Source organism: Pristis pectinata, chromosome 2 (assembly GCF_009764475.1).
Source record: "Pristis pectinata isolate sPriPec2 chromosome 2, sPriPec2.1.pri, whole genome shotgun sequence".
In the NCBI taxonomy this organism is placed as follows: domain Eukaryota; kingdom Metazoa; phylum Chordata; class Chondrichthyes; order Rhinopristiformes; family Pristidae; genus Pristis; species Pristis pectinata.
In genome coordinates this window covers 53,204,005-53,225,243 of record NC_067406.1, presented here as the reverse complement: position 1 = coordinate 53,225,243, position 21,239 = coordinate 53,204,005, and the positions used below count along the sequence as shown (strand labels likewise).

Sequence of the window (21,239 nt, the reverse complement as noted above, 5' to 3'; positions counted from 1 at the left end):
GTGACACTGCACTAAGTCATCCCATAAGAAACCTTTGAAGATAATGAATCAGGAGTTGGCTCTGCAAGTGGAAGCCTCTTGTCTCACTGAAATCAGACACTTCTCCACTGCAGAAAAGGATGTTGAGGCAGTTTGCAAGATTAGTTTTTAACTTTGAACAGAAGGCATACAAAGCTTTCTCTGGGTGAATTTGAACAGTGTAAGTCTTACAAATTGCAAAAGTAAGATTTAATCTAAAACTTTTAAATTAATGAGACAAAATACTGTGAATAAATGTTTGATTTGCTGTTGAGGGCATGTGATGACACATATAGAACTAAACTTGCGGATGTTGAATGACGTAGGCCTTTGGGATGGTGCAGTCTCAAGCACTGATTTGGACAATTCAGGGATGCCGGATATCATGGGCAAAAATCCAGAATAGGGGGTTAAAATTGCAGCTGTAGCTCCTTAAAGGTGCAACCCACATTATATATGGATTTGGAAGGAATTTCAGTTTTTGGACTGTTGTATACTGGAAAATGATGCTGGAGATGCAAGAACACATGTACAAGGGGGAGGAAAGACATCCTTCTTTCAATAGTCCCAGGAGTCATGCTAACGGAGGTTGGGAAACGGAAGTTTTGCAATTTTTGGCTGTGTGGACTATATTCCTTATGAGACATCTGTGAGGGCTGTCAGACGGAGGCACCAGCACAGCAGATCAATGCTATATCTATTATTAAGAGGGGCTTTGTCCCTGATATGGAAAAGAAGCAATATATTGTATAAATAAAAATTAACTTGTTGGAAATATTCAGCAGTTCAGTGGCATCTGTGGACGGAGAAACAGAGTTAACGTTTCAGGCCTACGGCCCTCCGTTTTGATAAAGGATCATCAACTTGAAATGTATCTGTCTCCACAGATGCTACCTGACCAATTAAGTATTTCCGGCAAGTACTGTTCGTATTTCAGATTTGCAGCACCTGCAGTTTTTTTAAATTATTTTTTCAATGTCTTGGAAGAAATTTGCCAAGTTTGCCAAATGCTGATTTTGCCCCTGTATAGTGTTCTGTCGTGGCTGACATTTTCCAGTTAAACAGCTTCATGTTTATATCACTGAAACATAAAATTACATTTCTTCCATAATGTCTGCACAGACTCTTTGAAAGAGTTTTTGTATTAGACCCACTTCATTGCTTTTTCTCCAAATCTCTGCATTGTTTCTCCCTCAGTTTTTTTGTCCAATTCATTTTTAAAAGTTATTAATGAATCTGCTTTTAACCATTGTTTTAGGCAATGTATATCTTCCTCTTGTCAACCCTGGTTCTCCTGATAATTCCAGTAAATGTCTCCTGCTTGTTCTGCCACTGGCAGTAGCTTTTACTCATATATTTCATCAAAACTCATGATTTTGAATCTCTATCAACTCTCCCTTAAACTTTGCTGCTACAAAATCTGACCAATTTCTCAAACTCTGTATGGAGTTTGTATGTTCTCACTGTGATCATGTTTTTTTTCTCAGAGAGTTGTGAGTTTTTGGAACTCTCTTCCTCAAAGGGCATTGGAAGCAGAATCTTTAAATAATTTTAAGGTAGATAGGTATTTAGTGAGCAATGGGTTGAAAAGTTACTTAGGTAGATGGGAATGTGAAATTGAATTTAAAATCAGATTAGCCATGACCTTATCAAATGGCAGAGCAGCTTGATGGGCCAAGTGGCCTGCTCTTTCTCCTAGTTCGTACATATTCAGTTTCTTCTTCACAGTTCCTCAGATAATGAAGTAGCCTGTGCCTGCATGGAATATGAAACACTACCAGCTCCAACACACATGCTATCTTGACTTGGAACCACAGTGATGTGCATTCATTGTCACCGAGTTAATAGCCTGGCATTCCCCATCTAACTGCACTGTTAAAATACTTTCACCACACACACTGCATTAATTCAAGTAAGTAGCTAATTAGGTACTTTAAGCTTTGATGCATCTAGGTTTGACGAATAAATGCTGGCCTGACCAGTGATGCCAATATCCTGTGTATTAATAAATTAAAAACTCCTTTTGGGATTGTTGTGGTCCTGGATAACTGCTGAGTTTCCCCTTGCTAATCAGCAGGCTGGCTAATTCCTGGTGTGTTGCTATGTTTCCTTTGTGTAAGCAGCCAATGGGCTGACTCCTAACTCCTTTCCCACTCAGTGATTTGCCAGTTTGCCTGACAATCACATTATTTAACTCCAAGCAGTCACCTGCACTCTCACAACCTTTCCAATATTTTCACTTGGAGCTGCAGGTCAAGAATAAATATCCATCATCATAAATGAGTGTCACAATTGAAAAAAAAGATTGCAGCTCACTGTGGGCTCAATAGTTCATGGTCTGGCACATCTGCCTTTAATACCTTTTTAAGGCCTAAAGCTTGTCATATTTTGATTAAATTTGCATGGATTCACACAGTTTTTAAAAACTTATATCACTCTCAAAACCTTTCATGAAAATGATCGAAATAAAAAAACATGACCTGACACCTGTGGGTTTGACACAAGAACTTCCTGAAGTAATTTTTTTTTCCTTTGTTTTTCCCCTTTCCAAGGAGGTGACATATCTGCTGGTGGCTGGTGAAATTTGGTGGAGCTCTGTACTTAGTTGTAGCATGATAATATGGGTCAGACTGGAGGACCAGCTGTTTTATCCTGTCAGTTTCCTATATTCAAATGTTGGAAATGTAGTAAATTTTCCCCAAAGTCTAATTTCAACTGTAATAAATTTCCTTTGGGAATAATTATGTTTGCTGGGCCATTTTCCGGGCCTTAAGAGTGGAATGTCCACCTGCTTTCAGAAGGAATGACTTGTATTGGACACGGTAGTTGATGTACTGAATTGAATTCCTGCATAAGATGCATATCCCCCTTGAGAACTGTCTGCAACCTGACTGTTGCTAGGGGGGCCACAATGGTGGGGGCAGTTCAGTAAGTACAGGGGAAACTTGCCTATGACTCACAAGTGCAACTGATGGTATTTATATGTGCTGAAAAGCTAGTGGATCCAGGTTTTCCCCCTAATTGTTGCTCCCCTGATATGCCTTCCCTTTCCTAGGAATTTTGGGCCTCTATTGTTCATGCATAGTTGCAATGCCTGTGCTTTAGCAGGAATGGTATGCTGGTCAGTTGTTGGTTAAGTAGTTTCTGATTTGTACATAATGCAATTTTATTGAGATATTTGAGACCTTTGATGAGTTGTAACCAATATTCTTAGTGTTAAGAAAATAATAACATCCTCTGAGCACAAGGCAACCCTTAAAAATGTACAGCAGGAATGAAACAACCTTTTAGACAAGGTATCACCTACAAAGGAATTTAATTCAATATACTTTGCACAACCTCAGCATCAAATACAATACAGAAAAATGAGATGTAGATGACAAATACAAGATGTAGCAAAATACTTTGGTAATATTTGAACATTACTAAACAAAGAGATGGGAACAGCACTAGCATAAGGTGAAAATGGTGATACTATGTCTTTCTTAACTTTTTTAAAGCACTTCCACCAGCTGTCATTTTACCTACTGAGTTTTCTGGGGCACCAGGAATGCCTCATAATAATTAAATATTGTAAGCCACACATATATAAATATAATTATGAGCATTTTAACTGGGAAATTGCAGCAGTTTTCCCAAGTTGAAGTGGGTTGGAAGCTGGAGGAAAGGACATTTCAGTCCTCTAGCTGAAGAAAAACTTTTCTGTTAGCAAGCGGAGAGATGACAGATATTCCCGTGATCCTGCAAATCACAGTTTTCCCTGCCAAGATTGCTCCTGTATTCTTCCCGTGAGAGATGCTGAAAAATCTCCTCCTCTCAACTTACATGGAAGCCAAGACTGACCTAAACTTCACCTGCTGCAGTCACTCGGGGTCCTATTCCAACCTAGAGCATCAGATGAAACTCAGTCCAGCATATGTTCTTCGCTCTTTCTTCATCCCTGTCCCCCACTGCTTTGGATTAAAGTCAATTCTAACATTTGGGAATGGGCAATGGAATGAATGTAGAGTGTGAAACTCAGATTGGGGTCAGGCAGTAAACCAGTTCTCCTGCATTTTTCATCTGTTCCATGATGTCATATTCCTGTTTATCATTAAAAAATGGTTATGCTGTAATAGAATTTTTTTTGACCAGTTGTCACCATCTTTCTCAAGCAAGCACAATGGGTCATTATGAGCAGGCCAATATATCCCCAAAGCTGAAAAGTCTGACATGTGCAGGTGTAAACTATAGGTTGTTGTTCGTCTTCTGTTGTAAAGCTGCAAATGCCCTAATTTATAAGGATAGCATCTATGATTGCACTGATATGTGTTATAATAAAAGGTTGAATTATATAAATTTACAAGTCTACCATTAACCTTTTATTGAAATCCCAGTGATTACACTGCATTGGACAAATATACTAAAACTACTTCTATTTTGCTGCATTGAGCACAAGAAATAGGAGTAAGTCATTTGGCCCCTGGTGTCTGTCCCACATTCAAGATCATGGCGAAACTTTTACCTCAGTACCATTTTCTTTCACAAGCACCATGCTCCTTGATTCCCTTAATATCCAAATTTACATCGGTCTTGAATATATTCAGCTAAAAAAAAATCCACAGGTCTCTTGAGTGGAGAATACCATAGATTCACTACTAACATGGTGCAGAAATTTCTCCCCATCTCTGTTCTGAATGGTTGAACCCTTATCTTGAGCCACAGGAAACATCACCTCAACATCTAACCTGTCGAGCCATGTTTTTTTGTAAAAATGTGTTCACATGCTATACCTTCTCAGTTTACCTTTATACTCAAGTACCTCTGTGCCTATTTTTGCATTTTTCTAAATTGATGGCATGGATTGTGCTGAATAACACTGCAGGTTTATATAAACTCATGCAGCATTCAATAATGGTGCCATGACAGAAGAGGGCATTCAACCCATCCAGTCCGAATGCATTACGAACGTACGATTAAGAACAGGAGTTGCCTCCGCTGTCATAAGATCATGGCTGATCTAACTGTAGCTTCAATACTGCAGCCCAGCCTATCCCAGTAATCTATCAACCCTTTATCTATCAAGGATCTATTTTCCCCTCTTAAAAATAGTCAGAGATTCTGCTTCTATTGTTCTTTAAAGAAGAGTTCCAGAGACAACGAATGAAATAAACTCACCTGAGACACAAAAGATTCTGCAGATGCTGGAACTTGGAGCAACACGCACAAAATGCTGGAGGAACTCAACAGGTCAGGCACCATCTAGGGAGGGAAATAAACAGTCGACATTTCGGGTCAAGACTTCACAGTCTTGATAAAGGGCCTCGACCCGAAACGCCGACTGTTTATTTCCCTTTTATAGATGCTGCTTGACCTGCTGAGTTCCTCCAGCAGTTTGTGTGTGTTGCTGAAATAAATTCACCTAATCTGTCTTAAATGGGTGACCCTTTGTTCTAGACTCTTCCACGAAAAGAAACATCCTCTCCACATTCAATCTGCCAATGAAGTCATACAGCACAGCAAAAGAGCTATAGATTGGATGAATGGGGGAAAAATTTGCAAATGGAGTTTAATGTGGGGGAAGTGTGAGGTTATGTACCTTGGTAAGGGAATCTAAAGACAGACTATTCTCTAAATGGAGAAGGATTGCAGATGTGAAAAGTATTGACAGATCTTGATGTTCTTATATATAGCAAAAATGGTAGCAGCCAGGTGCAGCAAGTAGTTGGGAAGGGAAACGTGAGATTGGCCTTTATTGCAAGAAGGTTGGAAAAATAGGGAAACATTGTTACAATTGTACAAGGTACTGGTGAAGCCACACCTGGTCAACGGTGCACAGTGTTGGTCTCCTTATTCAAGAAAGAGTGCACTGGCATCCAAAAGAGATTGACTAAAATAATCCCCGGGATGAGAGGGTCATCCTATCACAAGCAGCTAAAGAACTTAGGTCTTTCGAGTTGAAAAGAATGAGGGATGATCTTATTGAAACACACAAAGACCTTTAGGGAGCAGGAAAGGTTAGTTGTCTAGATGGTTCCACTAGTCGGAGGATCTCCAAACAAGGGGACATTAAGGGACATTCTTTAAAATTGAGGTGTGTCAGAAACTCAGATGAATCCTGGAATTCTCTACCCGGGAGGGTTAGGGAGGCTAGGTCACTGGGAATATTTAAAGAGGAAGAAGATAAAGTTTTCAAAGGTCAGGGAGTTAGGGCTATCGGGAACTAGCACAGGAGACGGCGCCTTCCCCGTGACTTACATTTATGTACTCTTGATTTTATTTATACAGTGCTTCGTTTCGCACCGCCTATATTGACCTATACTGGGCATATGAAGTTGAACTTCTCCAAAAACACTGTAGCCTATTCCTGTTGGTTGGGTTTTGTGTTTACTGGAGCACAGCTTCACTGGCTGCACCCTATCCTTTCACTGCAATGTATTTTTGCACTGACCTCTATGTTGACACCACTCCTTGTTACGCTGACAGCAACCACACCCCTTGTTATACTGATGGTAACCCCACTCCCCTCGTCACACTGCCGGTAACCCCACTCCTTGTTACACTGACAGTAACCACACCATGTGTCACACTGCCTGTAACCACACCCCATGTTGGACTGCCAGTAACTATACCCCTGGTTACATTGACAGTAACCACACACAGTGATACACCGACACTAAACTCACCCCCGTTACACCGGCACTAAACCGCACCCCCCGTTACACCGGCACTAAACGCACCCCTCTGTTACACCGACACTAAATGCACCCCCATTACACTGACACAACCAACAAGACCGACAAGTTTCAGGCAGACCAAAGGGAGTCTTTCATCGAGTTGATGACCTTCCCACAGTGCTTGATGCCTGTCTTGGTGTGTATCCCTGGGAACAGCCCGTAGATCAGAGAGTCCTCTGCTACGCAGCTGCTGGGGATGAACCAGGACACAGACCCTTGCATCCTTCTCCATACCCTCTTAACGAATCTACAATCTGCAAAGAGGTGGGTGACCGTTTCTTCCCCACTGCAGCTGTCCCGAGGGCAGCATATATTGGGGGTGATATGTCATCCAGAGAGGAAAGCTCTGAAGGGAGGGCACCTCTCACCACCAGCCAAGCAGGGTCTTGGTGCTTGTTGGTCAGATTTGGCGATGAGGCATATTGCCAGTGCAGTTTGCTCAGGGAACAAACTCACAGTGTCCGCTGTACATTCTGTGCTGACCATTGCCTGATGGACTTGTGGTCAAAGGTATTTCTTTGGAAGAACTCTTCCACAAAGGGCAGGTAGTACAGTGTCCAGCTGACTGGGGTGTGGCGCGGTAGAGGGGCCAGGATGATCCGACACAACACCAGGGACTGGTAGAACCCAATCTAGCTCTCTCCTCCTCCCCCTCCCCTTTCCTCCTCCTCCCTCCCCCCTCCCCTTTCCTCCCCCTCCCCTTTCCTCCCCCTCCCTCCCCCCGCCCCTTTCCTCCCCCTCCCTCCCCCCCCTCTCCCCTCCTCCCCCTCCCTCCCCCCCCTCCCTCTCCCCTCCTCCCCCCCTCCCTCTCCCCCCCGCCCTCCCCCTCCTCCCCCCTCCCTCTCCCCCCCCTCCCTCCCTCCCTCTCCCCCCTCCCTCCCTCCCCCTCCTCCCCCCTCCCTCCCTCCCCCTCCTCCCCCCTCCCTCCCTCCCCTCCCTCCCCCTCCCTCCCCCTCCTCCTCCCCCCTCCCTCCTCCCCCCTCCCTCCTCCCTCCTCCTCCCCCCCCTCCCTCCTCCTCCCCCCCTCCCTCCTCCTCCCTCCCTCCCTCCCCCTCCTCCTCCCCCCTCCCTCCCTCCCCCTCCTCCTCCCCCCTCCCTCCCTCCCCCTCCTCCTCCCCCCTCCCTCACCTCCCCCCTCCCTCACTCCACCCTCCTCCCCTCCCTCCCTCCCCCTCCTCCCCCCTCCCTCCCTCCCCCTCCTCCCCCCTCCCTCCCCCTCCTCCCCCCTCCCTCCCTCCCCCTCCTCCCCCCTCACTCCCCCTCCTCCCCCCTCCCTCCCTCCCCCTCCTCCCCCCTCCCTCCCTCCCCCTCCCCCCTCCCTCCCTCCCCCTCCCCCTCCTCCCCCCTCCCTCCCCCTCCCCTCCTCCCCCCTCCCCCCTCCCTCCCCCTCCCTCCCTCCCCCTCCCTCCCTCTCCCCCCTCCTCCCCCCCCCTCCCCCCCTCCTCCCCCCCTCCCCCCCTCCTCCCCCCTCCCTCCCTCTCCTCCCCCCTCCCCCCTCCCCCCTCCCTCTCCTCCCCCCTCCCCCCCTCTCCTCCCCCCTCCCTCCTCCCCCTCCCTCCCTCCCTCCTCCTCCCCCCTCCCTCCTCCTCCCCCCTCCCTCCCTCCTCCTCCCCCCCTCCCTCCTCCTCCCCCTCCCCCCTCCCTCCCCCTCCTCCCTCCCTCCCTCCCCCTCCTCCTTCCCTCCCCCTCCCTCCCTCCCCCTCCTCCTTCCCTCCCCCTCCCCCTCCCTCCCTCCCTCCCCCTCCCCCCCCCTCCCCCTCCCCCTCCCTCCCTCCCCCTCCCTCTCCCTCCCCCCCTCCCCCTCCCTCCCTCCCCCTCCCCCTCCCCCCCTCCCCCCCTCCCTCCCCCCCCCCCTCCCTCCCTCCCACCCTCCCTCCCCCTCCCCCTCCCTCCCTCCCCCCCCCTCCCCCCCTCCCCCTCCCTCCCTCCCCCCCTCCCCCTCCTCCTCCCTCCCCCCCTCCCCCTCCCCCTCCTCCCTCCCTCCCTCCCCCTCCTCCTCCCCCCCTCCTCCTCCCCCCCCTCCCCCCCCTCCCCCCCCCTCCCCCCCCTCCCCCCCCCTCCCCCCCCCTCCTCCTCCTCCTCCCCTCCCTCCTCCCTCCCTCCCTCCCCCCCCTCCTCCTCCCTCCCTCCCCCCCTCCTCCTCCCTCCCTCCCCCCCTCCTCCCTCCCACCCTCCTCCCTCCCTCCCCCTCCCCCCCTCCTCCCTCCCTCCCCCTCCCCCCCTCCTCCCTCCCTCCCCCTCCCCCCTCCTCCCTCCCTCCCCCTCCCCCCCTCCCCCTCCCCCCCTCCTCCCTCCCTCCCCCTCCCCCTCCCCCCCTCCTCCCTCCCACCCCCTCCCCCCCTCCGCCCCCCCCCCCCCTCCCTCACCCCCTCCTCCCTCCCTACCCCTCCCTCCCCCCCTCCTCCCTCCCTACCCTTCCCTCACCCCCTCCTCCCTCCCTCTCCCTCCCCCTCCCCTCCCCCCCCCTCCCCCTCCCTCCCCCCTCCCTCTCCCTCCCCCTCCCCTCCCCCCCCCTCCCCCTCCCTCCCCCCTCCCTCCCTCCCCCCTCCTCCCCTCCCTCCCCCTCCTCCTCCCCTGCCCCCCTCCCTCCCTCCCCCTCCTCCTCCCCTGCCCCCCTCCCTCCCCCCCCCTCCCCCCTCCCTCCCCCCCTCCCTCTCCCTCCCCCTCCCCTCCCCCCCCCCTCCCCCTCCCTCCCCCCTCCCTCCCCCTCCTCCTCCCCTGCCCCCCTCCCTCCCTCCCCCTCCTCCTCCCCTGCCCCCCTCCCTCCTTCCCCCTCCTCCCCCGCCCCCCTCCCTCCCTCCCTCCCCCTCCTCCCCCGCCCCCCTCCCTCCCTCCCTCCCTCCCCCTCCTCCTCCCCTGCCCCCCTCCCTCTCCTCCCTCGCCCCCCTCCCTCCTCCCTCCCCCCTCCCACCCTCCTCCCTCCCCCCTCCCACCCCCCTCCCACCCCCCTCCCACAACACCAGGGACTGGTGGAACCCAATCTGGCTCTCCCCGTCACATTAATCGCACCCTCCTTCATTACACCAACCGTGAACCGCCCCCTACCCCGCCCCCGGACCGCAACTCCATTCCTTCAGCGGCCAGACGCGGGGATCTCAAGCTCCCGGCAGAGGGTGACCCCCTGACCTCCACATCCTTGTACTTCCGGTGTAGAAGGCACCGCCTGAAGTTCCCGCATGCGCAGAGTTCGGTCGGCTTCTTCCGGTTCGTGCGGTTCAGGTGAGAACAGCGAGTGGGGGGGGGGACCTACCGGCCCTAAGGGGAGACCCAGGGGTCGGAGGGACCCCGGGGAGAGGGAGAGACCTGAGGGAAAGAGAGACCGTAGAGGGAGGGGGGATCCGGAGGAGGAGGAGGAGGTTCCCAGGGAGGAAGAGGCGGAGGCGGAGGGGTTCGCGGGGAGGAGGAGGCGGGGTGGAGATTCCGGGGAGGAGGGGGCGGGGGGGGGTGGAGATCCCGGGGAGGAGGGGGCGGGGGGGGGTGGAGATCCCGGGGAGGAGGGGGAGGTGGGGGTGGAATTCCTGGGGGAGGAGGAGGAGGAGGCGGGGGGGTGGAATTCCGGGAGGAGGAGGAGGAGGAGGCGTGGGGGGGGTGGAGGGGGGGGAGGAGTAGGCGGCGGCGGGGGGGGGATCCTGGGGGGGAGGGGGAGGAGGAGGAGGAGGAGGCAGCGCGGGGGGGTGGATCCCGGGGAGGGGGAGGAGGCAGTGGGGGGGGGGGGTGGATCCCGAGGGGGAGGGGGGTGATCCCGGGGTGTGGTTGGCAGGGTGAAGAGAGGAGACCCCAGATTTGTTGGATTGGATTAGATTAGATTGGGATGGGATATAGGATTGGAGGAGTCTCTGGTTAGGGAGGAGTGGGGGAAAGGAAAGGGAATGGGGGAGGTGGAGAATTATGGATGGGGTGGGGAGAGACTGGGGTTGTGGAGGGGAGGAATGGAATGGGGTGGGTTGAGAGGTGAAATGAAAGGCAGCGGTTGATGGTGGGGGGGGTGGGTTTGGTGTGGATATCTTGGGGATTGACAGCCCCTTAGTGGAGTCATAAATGCAAGGCTGGGGGATGGGGAAAAGATTATGATCTGTAGCTACATTAAGTTTCCTAAAAGTGGGACTGTTTGATGTGAATAGTTTTCCTTCATAGACAAGAGCTTAGACTCAACAAGTGCTATAAGATTTATACTTGTTATATATAAAGACTATAAACTGTACTGAAACTTTCATGGATTTTTATATATAAATGGAATTGAATAATGTGGGATACTGTAGGAAGTGGTATGAGGTAAATGATCTGCCACAACTTTGGTGAATAGTGGAGAAGGCACAAAAGGCTGTGTGGTCAACTTCTGCTCTTTCTTAGATAACTTCACAGTGTAAAGGATTAATAGCATTAATATTTTGAAAACTGTTCCAAACTGTATGTTTTAACTACAAGTCATGCATTTTTACATGTTCTGAGGAAGATTCCATAATTAATGGCGCAGCTGGAATCCAGAGTAAACTGGATAGGGAGTCGCGTCTGGTGTTTCCATCCTGATGTCAATGTGAGGGATTTCTCTCACTGCCTTGAAAGGTTAAGCAACAGGTGGTGGTGGATTCGGTAGTTGTTGTCCTCATTGGGACCAACAACGAAGGAAGGAGTTGGCAAATCTTGTTTTGGAGTACATGGGCTTAAATTAAAGCACGGTGCTTCAAGGATTATAATCTCTTTCAAGTGAGTTATGTTGCAAACTGGTAAACAGATTGGGACACTGAAAAAGTTGCAGAAGGAGTGGTGCAGGAAGGAGGGACTGCATTTCATATCATTTGCACCACTACTAGGGCAAGAAGAGTCTGCACCATCAGGCTGGGCTTTAATGGAACCTAGGTCCTGGTGGGAAGGATAAAGAGGCTGGCCACAAGAAATTTAAACTAATACATGGTTGGGGGGAGGGTTTAGAAGTGGAGGAAGGCTGAGGGTAAAACTAATGAAGGAAAAGAGATCAGACAATTTGTCACAGATGGTGCTTTAAGAACCACAGATAAAGGGAAAACTAAAGGGTATAATAGCTAAACCAGGATTAAAAAATAAAAGTAGTGAGAGTAAAACATTTAAAGCATTTAGACTTTGTGAAACTCATATATACATTCTGCAAAAATACATGTAGCAAAGGGAACAAATTGAATGAATTGTGTGTGCAAATTCAACCTGGACCTTTTACTAAGGAACTGCAAAATTGTGAGGACATTAGGTTCTTAAGTCGCTAAGAAGTATATGGAAAATGGGAGAAGGGGAGAGTTACCCTTAGCAAACAAGGTTGAAATTATCTTAATGATAAGAGAGGATATAACAAACAATGAACAGGCATTGTAGACCTTACAGTATGCACAGAATTAACAAACAGAAACTGCTCCAGTAGTAATTAACAGCCTAACACTGGTGAAAAATTATCCAGTGTTAATTGTAAAATTAATCGTATGTTAAGTATATGTTTGAAACATAGACACGTGAGACTGATTCCAGATTTGAGCAAAACTAGCTTAGATACAGTAAGATTGAGATTATCAATAGTAAATTTAAGTATTGTAATACATGAACAAATCCAGATGAAATCAAATTTCATCAATTTCACTACCAACTTCTACCCTGCCCTCAAGTTCACTTGGTCCATCTCCGACACCTCTCTCCCCTTTCTTGATCTCTCTGTCTCCATCTCGGGAGACAGATTATCCATCGACATCTTCTACAAACACACCGACTCAAGTTTGTAACTCAGATAACACAGTAACTTTGACTACACCTCTTACCACCCTATCACTTGCAAGGATGCTATTCCCTTCTCTCAGTTCCAACGTCTCCACTGCATCTGTTTTGATGACGAGGCTTTCTATTCCAGGACATCCAAGATGTCTTCTTTTTTTTCCAGAAAACAGCATTTTCCCCCCCATTGCTATCGATGCAGGCCTCACCCGCATCTCTATTGGTATTGGTTTACTATTGTCACTTGTACCGAGGTACAGTGAAAAGCTTGTCTTACAAACTGATCGTACAGGTCAATTCATTACATGGTGTAGTTACATTGAGTTAGTACAAAGTGCATTGATGTAGTACAGGTAAAAACAATAACAGTACAGAGTAAAGTGTCACAGCTACAGAGAAAGTGCAGTGCAATAAGGTGCAAGGTCACAACAAGGTAGATCGTGAGGTCAAAGTCCATCTCATTGTATAAGGGAACCGTTCAATAGTCTTATCACAGTAGGTAGAAGCTGTCCTTAAGTCTGGTGGTACGTGCCCTCAGGCACCTGTATCTTCTACCTGATGGAAGAGGAGAGAACAGAGAATGTCCCGGGTGGGTGGGGTCTTTGATTATGCTGGCTGCTACACCAAGACAACGAGAGGTAAAGACAGAGTCCAAGGAGGGGAGACTGGTGTCCGTGATGCGCTGGGCTGTGTCCACAACTCTCGGCAGCTTCTTGCGGTCCTGGGAAGAGCAGATGCCATACCAAGCTGTGATACATCCAGATAGGGTGCTTTCTGTGGTGCATTGGTAAAAGTTGGTGAGAGACAAAGGGGACAAACCAAATTTCTTTAGCCTCCTGAGGAAGTAGAGGCGCTGGTGAGCTTTCTTGGCTGTGGCATCTACGTGATTTGACCAGGACAGGCTGTTCGTGATGTTCACTCCCAGGAACTTGAAGCTCTCAACCCTCTCGACCTCAGCACCATTGATGTAGACAGGTGCATGTACACCGCCCCCTTTCCTGAAGTCAATGACCAGCTCTTTTGTTGACATTGGGGGAAATATTGTTGTCATGATACCATTCCACTAAGCTCTGTATCTCCTTCCTGTACTCTGACTCATCGTTATTTGAGATACGGCCTACAACGGTGGTATCATCTGCAAACTTGTAGATGGAGTTAGAGCAGAATCTGGCCACACAGTCACGAGTGTATAGGGAGTAGAGTAGAGGGCTGAGGATGCAGCCTTGTGGGGCTCCAGTGTTGAAAATAATCGTGCCGGAGGTATTGCTGCCTATCCTCACTGATTGCGGTCTGTTTGTTAGAAAGTCAAGGATCCAGTCACGGAGGGAGGTGTTGAGTCCTAGGTCTTGGAGTCTGGTGATGAGCTTGCTTGGAATTATTGTATTGAAGGCAGAGCTGTAGTCAATAAACAATAATCTAATGTATGTGTCTTTACTGTCCAGATGCTCCAGAGCTGAGTGTAGGGCCAGGGAGATGGCATCCGCTGTAGAACTGTTTCGGCGATAGGCGAATTTCAATGGGTCCAGGTTGTCTGGGAGGCTGGAGTTGATGTGTGCCATGACCAGCCTCTCAAAGCACTTCATGATGGTGGATGTCAGAGCCACTGGTCGGTAGTCATTGGGGCACCTTACCGTGCTTTTCCCGCATGTCTGCCCTCATCCCATTTCCCCCCTCATCCCCCCTGAACATAACAGGGATAGTGTCCCCCTAGCCCTCACCTACCAGCCTACGAGCTTCCACATCCAACATATCATTCTCCACAATTTCCGCCACCTCCAATGGGGCACCACCACGAGGCACAGCTTACTCTCCCCTACCCTCCACACTTTTCGCAGGGATTGCTTTCTCTGTGAGTTCATTGTTTGCTTGTCCCTCCCTACTGATTCCCCTCCAGACACTTATCCCTGCAACTGTGTTACACCTGCCTCTACACCACACCTCCATTCAGGCCCAAAACAGTCCTTCACATGAAGCCACCCGTGTCATTTATTGCATCAGGCGTTCCCAGTGCGGCCTCCTCTACATTGGTGAGACTGATGCATATTGGGGGATCACTTCGTCAAGCACCTTTGCTCCGTCCACCATAACAGCAAGGATCTCCTGGTGGCCAACCACTTTAATACCACTTCCCATTCCCACACCGACATGTCTGTCCATGGCCTCCTCTACTGCCAAGTTGAGGCTAGACGCAGATTAGAGGAACAGCACCTCATTTTCTGCCTTGGCAGTCTCCAAGCTGACAGTGTGAACATTGATTTCTCTAACTTCCGGTAACCACTCCCCTCTGTCTCCCCCTTTATTTTCTCTTATCCCACTAGCCCTATCACCCTTTCTCTTTCTCCTCCCCCACAACCCCATCTGCCCATGATCTACACATTCCTCCCTCCAGTTCCCCTCTTCCCTCTGTTCCATGGTCCATTGTCCTCCCCTATCAAATTCCCATCTTCTTCAGCCCTTTGTTACTTCCACCTATCACCTCCCAACTTCTTGCATCATTCCAACTCTCCCCCTTCCCTCACTTGATTCACCTATCACTTGCAGCTTTTGCTCCACCCCTCCCCCACCCTTTTATACTGGCTATCTGCCCTCTTTCTTTCCAGTCCTGATGAAGGGTCTTGACCTGAAATGCCGACTGTCCATTTTTCACCATAGATGCAGCCTGACCCAGCATTTTGTATGTTGCTCCAGATCTCCAGCATCTGCAGACGTTCTTGTGTCTTAAGATGAGCTCTGATAAACGTCTTAGAATTCTGGACTTTTCACAGGGTAATTAGGGAAAAATTATTTTGACTGGTAGGTGATTGGATAACCAGAGGTATTAAATTTGAGATTATCAAAAAAGAATGCAGTATTTGGGCAAATTATCTTGTGCATCTTTGGGCAAAACGGTAGTGGAGGCAGAAGACAGAATAGTTTTTGAAAGGGCAGTAATGAAAAAATAACTTTGAAGGAAAAGAAAACCAGTGGTTGAAGGGCAGTGCAATGTAGCAAAGTGGATGGCACCTGAAGGTATGTCTCACAGGCATAATTGATTCCTTTGTTTTTGTAGTCTCAAATAATTATAAGATGTTCAGCAACTCTATTGGTGCTGTAGTGATTTGAGATTTTTAAACTAAATGGTTTCTAAAATAATGAAACTTTAAAGATCAACTGTAAAGATTTTAAGTATTATTGCTCATTGATAGCAAATTTATTGGATGTAGTTTACTTAAGTGAAATTGTGACTTTTTTGTGCCTGAAATAGTTGGATTCAGGCATTTTTTTTAATGTATACTTTGATCCAAGGATAGATGTACTTTTTAATAATTTTATTCGCAAGTAAAAATTGTTTCTTTGTTTATTATGCCACAGAGACCATTAAAAGAGAAAAGTGCATAAATCACTTTCCAACATAGATGTATTCTTATTACTTTTTTATATAGTTAATAAAATAAATGTAAATGTTATAACATTAACTTGAGTAGTGTCCTGTTCGCTGCTATTTATTTCTTTTGACAAGAGGAAAGTGAGTGTGAATTTTTTTGATCTGCATTAAGATCATACTTGGCAGAAATTTTATGGTTTCAATACAGTTGGCAGTTTACAAGAAAGCTTCATTGTTTTATTACCACATTGTCAGCAAGCTAAATGCATAGCTGGACTGTATCAATGTTTATCTCAATAAAAATGTCAATTATAAAAAGGCTAAGTTTAATAATCACTGATTATTTATATATAAAAGCACCTGATTGACATATAGTCCTTTGCCTCTGGTTACTACATGTTATTTGAATGAGAATGAAAGCAGTTGTCAGTTTGGTAGACTGAGGATTACCTTTAAAATAGGTTGAGTTGGTATCCTAATCCAATAACAATATGTTTTGTCATTTCTCAGATGGATGCCACCTGGGTTAATTCTTGGTGTTGAACATCTTTTCTCAAAGGGGTTTAAAACTGACACAGACTACATTGCCTCCAAGTAGATCACACTCAGGATGGCTCTTGGTAGCTAAACATGCCACCACAACGGGAGGAAAAGCTGATGCATGATCTGCTCTCCACTAAGCACAGCTCAAAGTAACTAAGCAGCTTATCACAGGGAAAATAACAACTGATAGACTGCTTGAATTAAGACAAATGTCTGCTTTTGTTGTGAGAGCACAAAGTAGGACTGTTAGGAAGGTTTAGGAGATGTACAAAATATGAGTAAACTAGGTTGATTGGAATAAAAATGTTTTCTCTACTCTTTGTAATTGAGGATGTTAACTTTATGGGGCAAAAAGGCAGTTCTTTAAATAGTTGTTCCTGTACAGAACAGGGTGATGATCCAGTCAGTTTCAAGTCCAAAGAAAGCCACAAATTTTGTACAATTTTGGACCGAGAGCAGGGGAGTTGAACTAATTGGGTATCTTCAAACTGGGTACTGGAGGACCTTCATTTCTTTACAATCTTACGATTTACTTGAAAATAATTGAGTAAAAGTTGAATACTGTTTTCATATTTTCAGTTTCAATTTTCTTAAATAACTGGTCTAGGTCATAAAATTTACTTCAACAATCTATTTAGACATATAAAAGACAGTTTCTTCTAATCTTTTATTGAAATAAAAGCTGAGGATTTTCAGTGTACAAGTCATGCTGTTTGATGCAGTGTTGCTTCAAATTTTAGCAAGTATTCGTATGACTGAGTGCAAATGCTGGTGAATAGTATTAATGGAGATGCCAAGTCAAAGCTGGATATTATCAAACAATCAGTAGATTTGGTTCACATTATAGATAGCTTCCAGAAACAAAACATTGACAGTATTACTGGCTTGGTAGACATTGGTTTACAGATTTAACTGATAAAATGTAACAGTGAATAAAACAAAATTAGTCAGTATCTGTGGTATAGGTTTACTGACTCATAAAAAGTGTTTGATTAATACTAGATATGAAGTCTCTGAAAAACTGTTGCAAAATGTTTAGCTGGTCCATAAAACCCTTGTAAAGGAATTCCACATGGATGGTTTAGGTTATAGCCCTTGGCAATCCTTTATTTTTAGTTTTCTTGTAATATCATCCTCACAACTTAAGGAGATGACAGTACATTTCACAGAAGTATTAAAATATTGTAAGTGTTCTACTTCTGATGTGTCATTGTGTGAGGTCCTTAAAACCCGAAGTCAACAGAACACTGGCTAAACAGTCATTTACAATTTGAATGAAAAACACAATGATGCTGGAGGAACTCAGCAGGCCAGGCAGCATCCGTGGAGAAAAGCAGGCGGTCAACGATTTGGGTCAGGACCCTTCTTCAGGACTGAAGATAGGGAAAGGGGAAGTCCCATGTAGAAGAGGGAAAAGCAGAGCAATGATAGTTGGACAAAAGAGGGGAGGTGGGGTGGGCTCAAGGTGGTGATAGGTAGATGCAGGTAAGAGGTAGTGATAGGCAGGTGCGGGGGAGGAGGGGAGAGCAGATCCACTGGGGGATGGGCCAAAGGTAAGGAGAGAAAGGAAAAAAAAGAGAGAGGCTAGGAAAGGGAAGAAGAGAAGAAGCTTGGTGGGGGGGTGGTGGTTGCGGGGGATAGGGGTGGGGATTACTTGGTGTGGGAGAATTCAATGTTCATGCTGTTAGGCTGCAAGGTTCCAAGACGGAAAATGAGGTGCTGTTCCTCCAGTTTGCGCTTGGAATTCTGGCAGTGGAGGAGGCTGAGGACTGACATACCTGCGATAGTGTGGGAGGGGGAGTTGAAGTGACTGGCAACAGGGAGATGCAGATCATTTACAATTTGTCTGCTATTGCAGATTAAAATGAATAGAATGAAGTCTTGCCTTGATTCTGTTTTGTGTTTTCTTCTACCACAGATTTTCGGTATAGTCTGCATATCAGCCTCTTTTATTGAAGTCACTTTTAGGGTAATGAGTTTCATTCCTGGAAGGAAGACCTTTATGCTTAATTGGAAGAATAAGCACTTGGAATGGTTTAGCAGATATAGCAATCCTTAGTTTGAGTTGATAGTTGTACAGCAATTTCTCAGAATCAGCAGGCGGAGGCAGCAAATAGTGTTTTGCAGATTCTTCCCTTACCACTCTGCACTACTACTTTGAAGGAACAGTATAAATAACACACTTGAAAATATTCATGAGTTAATCTGTTTCAATTTTTTGACTGAGGGCAGTATGAATGAAGGATTATTTCAAAAAGCACATGAGGGATGTTGCAAAATGAGTAATTGTAGTATTTTTACTTTCATAGGTCTTGGTGTCAACAAAAATGTTGGACATAAGAAGTTGGGCAGAGTACATTGTGGAATGGGCTGCAAAAGACCCTTATGGTTTCCTTTCAGCTGTTATCTTGGCACTAACTCCACTGTTCATAGCAAGTGCAATATTGTCATGGAAACTGGCAAAAATGATTGAAGCTAGAGATCGAGAACAGAAGAAGAAACAAAAACGTCAAGAAAATATTAATAAAGCCAAGAGACCAAAGAAGGATTGAACATGTAACCAAGAAACATTCCCTTTCTTGAACTAAAATACAGCTTGTTTTGCATATTTAACTATTGCAATTATATTTGGCAATAACTTCAAGAACACCACCATATTTCAAATGACTGCTTCATCAGATCTGTGCTTATATCATCTAATAATTTGTTGGAACTTTTATGATATCCATTAATTATTAGGATAATCACTCATGCTTTACAGCTAATTTTCTACTTTGTTTACTATTTGAATTGAGTGTATATATTTCTCATTCCTCAAGTACCTGTTTCATCAATTCCATAATCTTGTGACTGAAGATGTACTGAGAAATTGCACTGAAATCAATACATTGATACAATATATGCTTACTATTTCTAAATTAAAAAATAACTTGTAATTTATATCCAGTTCTATTTTTGCTCAAAAGCCTGATATTACTGACTAAATTCAATTCACAGTTGCAAAGTGATGAGGGAAGGGAAAAAACTGAAATAATTTTGTTCAGTAGCATGGTGCATATTAAAGCCTTTGAATGGCAATGTTTCATTTACATAATCTTCAGTAAGTCTCGAATTCTTTATTAAAAGGATTACAGAGCTGTACGTGTTGGTCAGTTATAGTCAAACAAAGTAGTTTCAGTTATCAAAATGCATAAGTAAAAGAAAAACATTTTAAATAATTTCATGCTTCAAATCCTCCACTTAAGATATCTTTATTAGTCACATGTACATCGAAATGCACAGTGAAATACATCTTTTGCATAGCGAGTTCTGGGGGGCAGCCCACAAGTGTCGCTATGCTTCCGGCGCCAACATAGTATGCCCACAACTTCCTAACCCATACGTCTTCGGAATGTGGGAGGAAACCGGAGCACCCGGAGGAAACGCACGCAGACACGGGGAGAACATACAAACTCCTTAGAGACAGTGGCCGGAATTGAACCTGGGTTGCTGGCACTGTAATAGTGTTACGCTAACTGCTACGCTATTGGTATTTTGACAAAATAGTTAGATCTTATTAGATCCTGGGTTGCATTATATAACTTTGAACTGTCGAAATAATATTCTAGAAATCTTGTGAACTTATAAAAGGTCACATGATTTCCTTCCCTTTGGTGAATACATTCAAAACAAAGGTAGCATGTCTGGTTTAGTTCCAATAGTGGCTCAACTCTTTGAGAAAATGAGCAGGATGGGAATTTAGGACCAGTTGGAGATTGGGTAGGAAGGATGGCCAGCATGTACTACACTTTCCTATGGGAGTGGGGTTGATAGGGTGTTGGTGGTGGCAGTAAGGGCCCCAGGAACATCTAACCTGTTGGTTGAGTTGAAAATAATTAGTATTCATTTCCCAAGTTTTGAAATGTAGTGGCTAATTATTGTAAGAAGGGAATGTTTGGAATAAATTAATACAAAGATTTGAGGGACATCATCATGAATGCTATTGACCTAAACTCTAATCCAATTAAAGAAACGTACAGGACCTTGAGCTTTGTAGGTTGATTAAGATTTATGTGTAAGTGACTATTAGGATGATTTAAATGACATTGTGGGAGTTGAATATAAGTCTGCAGATGTGGATAAATACAATGTGAGATGACAGTAAACCAGACGAATAATGGCAATCGTGGGGCTAATCTACATTATACTCAATTGATGATATTGCTACAGCATCTTTCACTTCAATTTGTTTTCAATTCTGTATTAAGTGTTTGCAGGTATTAAGGTGGATAAATTGTCAAGTTTCTCTCGCTAAACTGACTTTTTATATTTGATTGGGATTGCAGTGAAAAGAACATTTCTCTAGACTTCATGGTATTTTGTATAAAGTGCAACTCAATGTATTGAAATGGACAAATGAAAGGAAGCTATATTTGATTTTGTACAGTAACAAGTACAGAAATATTGGAAAATATAGGCAAATCTAGCAATGTTGGAAGATTAGATTTGTTAGCAAAACATTGGCAGCAATTGGTTACAGACTTATTAAAGTCAATTTTTCAGCAATAGGATTGAAGTAATTGAGAAAAGTTTAAGGCTGTACTTGCATTGTAAAATGACAGATTCTGCAATGCACCAGATCACCTGACCACCTGCTCCTAGGGGTCTCTGGCCTCCATTTTGGCCTACAAGGGATCTTTTAAGTTACCTGTCATTTCCAGAGTTTACTATCTGCCTTCCCTTTGACGCAGTGCACCAACTACTGAAATAAATCTAGGGAAACGCAACAGAGATAATATACTTGCGTGATTTAAACCCTTTTATACTTTAAAGCAATTGCATAATTTAAGCTGTTTTCCTGAACCTTGAACTATGCCAACTGACATTTG

General features: G+C 45.9%; 1 protein-coding gene and 1 pseudogene across 2 annotated transcripts; both read left to right on the top strand.

Annotated features, from left to right (window-relative positions):
* The first annotated feature begins 7,538 nt into the window (after window positions 1-7,538).
* Window positions 7,539-9,518, top strand: LOC127579244 (basic proline-rich protein-like; annotated as a pseudogene).
* Window positions 9,519-9,811: 293 nt separating this feature from the next.
* smim15 (small integral membrane protein 15) lies at window positions 9,812-19,512 on the top strand. Of its 2 annotated transcripts, none has more exons than XM_052044894.1 (2): window positions 9,812-9,953; window positions 18,681-19,512. In XM_052044894.1, exon 2 carries the CDS (start codon window positions 18,699-18,701, stop codon window positions 18,921-18,923), a length of 225 nt encoding a protein of 74 aa, XP_051900854.1. In that variant the 5' UTR covers window positions 9,812-9,953; window positions 18,681-18,698; the 3' UTR covers window positions 18,924-19,512. The 2 variants fall into 2 exon arrangements, with proteins under 2 accessions (XP_051900854.1, XP_051900855.1); XM_052044895.1 differs by lacking the exon at window positions 9,812-9,953 and adding an exon at window positions 15,453-15,473.
* The last annotated feature ends 1,727 nt before the right edge of the window (window positions 19,513-21,239 follow it).